Source organism: Zingiber officinale, chromosome 4A (genome assembly GCF_018446385.1).
Source record: "Zingiber officinale cultivar Zhangliang chromosome 4A, Zo_v1.1, whole genome shotgun sequence".
In the NCBI taxonomy this organism is placed as follows: Eukaryota; Viridiplantae; Streptophyta; class Magnoliopsida; order Zingiberales; family Zingiberaceae; genus Zingiber; species Zingiber officinale.
The window spans coordinates 38,798,654-38,806,424 of record NC_055992.1 but is presented as its reverse complement, the minus strand read 5'-3'; the positions used below and the strand labels follow the sequence as shown (position 1 = coordinate 38,806,424).

Below are 7,771 nucleotides of genomic sequence, written 5' to 3'. Positions count from 1 at the left end.
TTACAACAAATAGAAACTACTCGGTATTTTTATAATGTATAGAAGCCAATAATATTATATTTAAGAGTATTTTTAAGATAAAATCACAAGAAAAGCGCTTACTTAATTTTTTTTTTGTTAAAAAAAAAGACATTCATCTAATGTTTCTCTTACAACGTCATTTTAATTTTTACCTAATTTTTTTTTAATGCACAATTATTATAGTTCGTCAACATCCTCATCCTCTTGGGTAGTAAACATATTTTGTAGGATAATTCGTAATGTCAAAGTGAAAGTTGAATTTCTTTTAAAATAATATTAGTCTATTTGGGTGCTTAGGTATGTGTAATTATTTTGTAAGATATAATGATTTTTATTTGAAAAAAAAAAGAAATATTTTAAATTTTAGTCACCACAATAAATCTCTGAATTATACTAATTTTAGTCTGCATTTATTTATTTTTATTTTCCCCGCCGCTTGTTCGCCCGCTTCCCCACGGGCACTGCGTCGTCCTCCGTCTGGGCGGCAACCGCCGATCAATCCAAACTTACGGAGAAAGTCAAATCCGCCGGAAAAAATGCCATGCTTATCTCCTCGACTCCGCGCAGCAGCTCGCCCCGCAGCCGCAAAAGCTGCTGCGGCCAAAAACATGTCTTTTCTCCTCCGTCGCCTCTCGAATTCCTCGGCTTATTCGACCGCGCGATGGACTGATGCCAGCAACCCAATAAGATCGAGGAATTCCACCGCATGTATGCCTCTACCATCCATCACATCGCTTAAAACATCTGAAAGATGTTTTTTTCCCTCTTTTATTACTTCTTTTGATTGGCTTTCTGTCTCTGTGCTTTCTTCCTCGTCCTATTGCTAGAGTATTTCTTATCGTATTGTACTGGATCTCTTTTCTCATTTTTGTGGGATTTCTCCGTTTGCTGCAGTATTTGCCCACACATTGTCGCAGTCTCTTGATCTTTTACATTTCGCTGGCATTTTCCTTTTTCTTTTTTAAAAAATTGTTTAGGGTTTGTCTTATTGTTTCTTCAGTTAAATTATTTTACAATCGTTAGTTTTAATCCTTTTTTTTTTTTATTGATATGTAGCTGTGCGTGTTATAGTTTCACTTGCATTAGAAGTATTTGTAATTATTCCTCTTAGACTGTTGTCTTCTGTGTCTAAATCTGATTATTTTTGCAATAGCTCGAGCTCTAGAGCATAGTATCTACACTATGCTCACCATTCACCGTTGGGAGTCCTTAAATCATATGAGTTACAAGTTAACCAAGCTTAGGAAGGTTCATGGCAAGTTAGCTCTGAAGTTCCTGAAGTGGGTCATACGGCAGCCTGAATTTGATGGACTAACACCATTCTATTGTATTACAATCCACATACTAGTTAGGGCACAGATGTATACTGCTGCCAAGTCAATAATCAAATACCTTTCCCATAGTGATATTACCAGTCATTCCCTTATAAATTCTCTTCTGCATATCCATCCTCGTTGTAACTCCAAGCCTTCAGTTTTTGATATTCTAATTAAGTACTATATTGAGGAAGGGATGCTCAAGCATGCTATGGAAACTTTCCGGCTGATCAGTTACCATGGATATTCAGCTTCTGTTTATACATGCAATGTTATGCTTTCAGCTCTTGCAAGAGAGGAAGGTTATTTTTCTGTCTTATTGTTTTTCAAGCATATGCTCACGGGAAGGAACTGCCCTGATGTGAGCTCATTTAATGTAGTGATTAATTCTCTTTGTGTAGCTGGGAAACTTGGAAAGGCTAATTACATTTACAATAAGATGGAAGAATTTGGAGTTTCACCAAATATAGTTACCTATAATACATTGCTTTATTGGTTGTGCAAGAAAGGACGATTCAAGGCTGCTCTTAATGTATTGGATTGCATGGAACTGAAGGGCATCAAAGCAGATGTCTATACATATAATGTTATTATTAACAACTTGTGCAAAGAAAATAAGAGTGCTAGAGCTTATTTGCTATTGAAGCAGATGAGAAAGATGAAACTATCTCCAAGAGAAAGCACGTACAATACTCTTATCAGTGGGTTCTGTAAGGAAGGTAAAATTAGTGCTGCTAATCATATTTTGAAAGAGATGTTGAAGTTTAATCTTAAGCCAACTTCCATTACCTACAATGCTTTGATTAATGGGTATTGTCGAATTGGGAAAATGCATGATTCTTTAAGGATATTTAATGAAATGGAAACTACTGGAGTAACTCCCAATGAGGTAACCTATGGTGCTCTTCTCAATGGATATTGCAAGACTTCAGATCTTGATGCTGCATTAAATCTTGTTGGAAAAATGAGATCAAAAGGTATTGCTATGAACTGTGTGATATACACAATCTTGATTGATGGCCTTTGCAAAGAAGGCAAGGTCAATGAAGCTCTGCAGTTTCTTAATAGCATGGTCAGAGCTGGGGTTTCTCCTGATGTTGTTACTTATTCTGCACTAGTTAATGGTTTGTGCAAAGTAGGCAAGAAAGACCAAATTAAACAGATTCAGTCAAAGATGTACAAAACTGGTGTTCTTCCAAATCAAATATTTTATGGAACAGTCATACATCATTGTTGTTCCCGTGGAGATATTACAGAGGCAATGAAATTTTATGCGGATATGTATCACTTGGGCCAGGAAGCGAACCTAATCACTTGTAATTCATTGATTTCTGGTTTTTGCAAAATGGGGAAACTAAGAGATGCAGAGCTCTTTGTGCAACATATGAACAGAATGAACTTACGTCTTGACTGCACTAGTTTCAATCTTCTTATAAATGGTTACGGAAATAAGGGTAATGCTCTAGAAGCATTGTCTGTTCTCGATGAAATGGTTGTCCAGGGCCATCGACCTACACATCTTACTTATACAAATTTACTTAAAGGGTTGTACAAGGGAGGGAATTTACTTGAAGCAAAAAAGTTTTTTATTCAAATTCTTGATATACCCTTTGCTGTTGATAATCATACATACAACACATTACTTCTAGCAATATGCAAATTTGGAAACCTCCATGATGCTTTGGATTTATGCAACAAAATGATTAAGAGGAACATATTGCCTGATAGTTATACATATACAATTCTTCTTAGCGGCTTTTGTCGGAAGGGAAGGATTGTTCCTGCACTTACTGTATTTGAAAGCATGAGGAGTAAAGCATTTTGTTCTAGCTGTGTTGCTTACACATGTCTAATTCATGCATTAATAAAAGAAGGTCAACTAAGAACTGCTTCATACCTCTTTGATGAGATGCTGAATATAAAAGGTCTAGACACTGATATCATTGCTTTTAATACAATACTTGATGGTTATTCAAGAGCACGGTTGATGCCACATGTGGATAAGTTGGTTCGTCTTATCAAGGAAAGGGGGTTGACTCCAAGCCTTGTGACTTATAACATTCTTATGCGGGGATATAGTAAGACAGGACAACTACTACAAGCATTTAGACTTTACAAAGAAGTGGTACAAAAGGGTTTCAGGCCAGATAGCTTAACATACCATTCACTTATTTTTGGGCTTTCTGAGTTTGATATGGTTGATCTCGGAGTAAAAGTTTTGGAAAAGATAATGTTGAAGGGTGTCACCCCAAATGATCTGACTTTTAATATGCTCATTACTAAGTACTGTGATAAAAGCCAGATGAATGATGCCTTCAAGCTTGTTGGTTGTATGAAAAAGTTACACATGTTGCCAAGTGCTGAGACCTATGATGCCATTGTAAGTGGATTAAACAGAAAAGGTTTTTTCCATGACTCTTACATGGTTTTGCATGAAATGATAGAAAAAGGAATTCGAATCAAACACACACATTATATTGCACTAATTAATGGAAAGTGCAGGACTGGTGATATTCAAGGGGCACTTAGACTGAGAGATGAGATGGAAGCCTTGAATCTAGTTCCTAGTGAAGTCACTGGAAGCACTATCATAAGGGGTCTTTGTAAGTGTGGAAAACTGGAAGAAGCAATACTTGTTTTCAAACACATGCTTCAGACTGGTTCATTGCCAACCATTGCAACATTCACCACACTTATGCATAGGTTATGCAAAGAAATGATGCTTGCTGATGCATTATGTTTGAAGGATGTTATGGAGAGCTATGGCATGAAGCTCGATATTATTTTGTATAATGTACTTATTACAGGATTGTGCAGCACAGGCCGTCTTTCTGCCGCTTGGAAACTCTATGAGGAGATTAAAGAGAAGGGCATCTGGCCTAATGTCACAACATATATTGTTCTAATTGATGCCTTGTCCAGGGAACATAAGCTTATTGAGGGAGACATACTTTTGAAAGATTTAGAAATCAGAGGCCTCATTTCTTCACAACTGAATCCCAAAAACGTACCTGAGGGATTCGTAAATGCTATGCGAAGACTAAATAGTTTAAGGCGATGTAGAAAAATGTTATCTTCAAAGGACACATGAAACTCCTTACTTCACGGTTCAATCTTCCTTTATCATTTTGAAAGAGCTCTGGTGATCATCACATCAATGATATGCTCCCGACAAGGATATTGAACAGGTTTGTGATTTTGGACCCTGGGAATTTGGATTGTCCTTTTACCATTTCTTTTTCTCACTGTGACCTTATTTTCCTATTGCTTACTGCTTAACATGAAAATACTGATTTTCCTTTCTCTTTCAGAATTAGGATTCTGTTAGTCCCTGTGGACTCATTGGACAGGACACTATTTCTCATCAATAGTCTGTTTTGATGCACCGTCTGTTTATTTAAAGTATGTCCATCGGATTATTGTGCAGTATCCACTGCAATTGAAAATATGACTTGGATTGCTTTTCGCTATGTCATCCAAACTCAAGCAAGACTAACTGACATAGGTGTTGATCTAAGTATCTGATCCACCCAAATCTGGTTAAAGTTTTTTTATATGTGACCAATAGGAGGGTCAATTTTCAACTCAAAGTGGTAGTGTCAGAAGTGTTGGTGCCTGGCTTGGTTACCTTAAATATTTATTCCAAGCTCGCAGTTGGTTGTATCTTTTGGTGTGTTTTAAATGTGTGGTAAGCTTGATCTTGTGGTTCTCTTGCTTTGTAAATTTTTTATCAGTATCTGGTTTCTTTTGTCATGCAGTTTATTCCCTCTTAAGATTATAACAGTTCCCATAGAATACATGAGATGAACAGAATTGTCCATACTTTAGGAAAGTTATAGTTGACATTTCTATGCGCAACATGAAAGCTCTGTATTTTCCATTCTTCTGATGGGAACCTGACATATTAGTTGATTAATTGACTATTTTCTGTTGTTAAATATTTGGATCATGAGAAATTTTTGGCAGCAAGTTTTTACAATTACTTGTCTTGGAATGATGGCTGATACGTAGAGGGATGTGGTCCTGTAAAAACATGAACGTTGGTATTCATTTGAAAGAATGCTGGAATTGTGGATAATTAGCAGAGTGAGAAACTCTAGCTATGTTTGAGCAAGTTCCTGTGCTATATAAACCTTAAATTTATTGCTCCACTCCACGATTTGCATTTGTTTGCATGTTTAATTCATCTAAGAATGGATTCTGCTGATCTGGTCAAAGAAGATAATTTTATAATACATGATTATTTGGTGCTACAAGTAGTTTATACTTTATATTTTCATGGTAGACTTTTCTATTAGAATATACAAATAAAGGCATTAGATTGCAGCTGTTCAATGGTTTTCTGAAGTCTCATAGGGCAATATATGACTTACAGCTATATTTTGTTTTTATTAGTTATTCATAACCATGAACTAAGTGCATAATAAGAGAAGATGGCATGATGCTTAATCTACTATGCTCTAGTTGTACCCTCCGTTGTTTCTTAGTCATAAACGAAGATGTGTTTTTATTTTATTTTATTTTTGTGTGTGTGTGTGTGTGCAACATTGGTTACTCGTTTGGCTAATTATCACTTAGGAAGTGATTGAGTATAATCTAGGTTAGGTATCAATCATTTGTCATTAGCAAAATTCAATTAATTTTAGTGGTCTTACTGCGTGAGGATTTAATTGGGTTTGCAGCAGAAAATTTCTCTTGTGACTTGTCTTTGTACCTAAACTTCTTTTCATTGGTTAAGATTATATGCAGTCAATTGCATGCTAAAAACAAAGTGATCTTCAAGTCATCTCTTAAGTCAGATGCGATAAAGCCCGTGGCTATTTTTGTGCAAATTCTCAGGAACGTATGAGGTTTGAGATTTCATTCATCCTGCCTAGAGAATGCCATTGAGGGACCTTTGGAACCTCAATTCAAAGATAGATTCAGGTGATGACAAATGAAGTCTGGTGAGCAACTCCAGTAGCTGACGCAACGAGTTGCAATGATTGTTAAAGAAGGCAACCTTGTTTCTGAAAAAAAAGGTTCCCCGTACCTGTCTGGAATTTTATTGAATGGTTTCATAGCATTATCTGTTTAATAAGAATATAGTGTACACTGGAAGTTTCTACTTGGCGTTCTGGTTTTTGATGGCTGAATAACACTTGAGATGGCTTCCGACCTTCACTAGTATATCTAGCACTATAAACTTTCATGGATAAGCTATTAGTTAATACTCCCAGGAAATGTAAAAGAAGGATCCTAATCATTTAGAAATTTCAACTTAGCAACATTCCTATATATTGAACCATGTGGCCGACCAACTACTTGATGAAACTTCATTCAAAAAGTCACCGACAGTTCCTCTTTTAAGCTTGAACTTTATTGGTACAATTTGTTGCATTGTTTAGTCTTAAATTGAACTACAACTCCAGCTTCTTAGACTTCTTAACTATCTCCTGTTCTTTGTTTACTTTTTCAGCATTTGAGAAGAGACAAAGCTGCTTTGCCCTATAAACTTGGGTGTATTCTTTTGGCAACTAGAATGTGACTCATTCGGCCCCTTCTCATGCCGCAGTTATGTGAGCACTCTCAGCTAAACACTCCATGTGCATCTCAAGAACGGTCGAGCTGGGTCATGCTAAAATCTCTCACATGATGAAGCTGTTTGTTCGGACCGAAACATGGCAATCACATAGATGGCATTATCAACCAGATGAATGTAGAGTTGAACAATTAAAAGGTGACTCTCCGTTGGCATCTGTTAAACGTTCAACGAAAAAAAAAAAATTAAGGCTTTTACAATTTTGTATACGAAGTTTTGTCAATTATTTTGTAGCATAATTTTGTTATATGTGTTTGGTATATATTCCCCTTTATTAAAATTCTCCAAAATTAATAAAGTTTTTCAAGGTGGATGATCAAGCTATGAAGTTGATGCCACCTTACAGAGCTTCAATCTGTTGGTCTAGGACACCACCATGCGTGCGGTGCAGGTTAAAGTATTCATCCCTAGGGATGCTCCGTTGATTAGAAGACGACAGGCTTGTTATAATGGGACAAAGGACAAATTCTCGTGGGATACATGCTTTTGGGAAAAATAATCTTTCTCATCCGTAGCTAACTTACCGATTGTATAGAAGCTGATTTCATAATTTATTTTCTTTCATATTATCATGAATTATAGGGGGCATCTGATATGAAGATAATCATTTTTTACTATAAGATTAAAGTATAAAAAAAGAATAGTTAAGAGAAGATTTGAATCTGGATGAATATTTTGTAAGTCAGAAATTACTCTCTCTAAATTTTATCTGTAAGCGAACCAAGGAGAAGGTCATCTATATTCCAAGGTTTGCCACAGGAGATGACATCCTGCACAAAGTGGAGTGATCCATGTGTCTCGATCCTGGCTCAATTAATCCTTAAGGCGCGCAGTAGAAAACTTTTCACTTGGT

At 36.2% G+C, this 7,771-nt stretch overlaps 1 protein-coding gene across 6 annotated transcripts; it reads left to right on the top strand.

The window, feature by feature from the left end:
• Positions 1–433: 433 nt before the first annotated feature.
• Positions 434–7,499, top strand: LOC121969835 (pentatricopeptide repeat-containing protein At5g55840-like). Of its 6 annotated transcripts, none has more exons than XM_042520101.1 (6): positions 434–729; positions 1,175–4,525; positions 4,649–5,025; positions 6,177–6,358; positions 6,796–7,056; positions 7,227–7,499. In XM_042520101.1, exons 1-2 carry the CDS (start codon positions 558–560, stop codon positions 4,426–4,428), a joined length of 3,426 nt encoding a protein of 1,141 aa, XP_042376035.1. In that variant the 5' UTR covers positions 434–557; the 3' UTR covers positions 4,429–4,525; positions 4,649–5,025; positions 6,177–6,358; positions 6,796–7,056; positions 7,227–7,499. The 6 variants fall into 6 exon arrangements, with proteins under 6 accessions (XP_042376035.1, XP_042376032.1, XP_042376036.1 ...); XM_042520098.1 differs by having other exon boundaries at positions 7,218–7,499; XM_042520102.1 differs by having other exon boundaries at positions 6,177–6,701; positions 7,218–7,499.
• Positions 7,500–7,771: the final 272 nt, after the last annotated feature.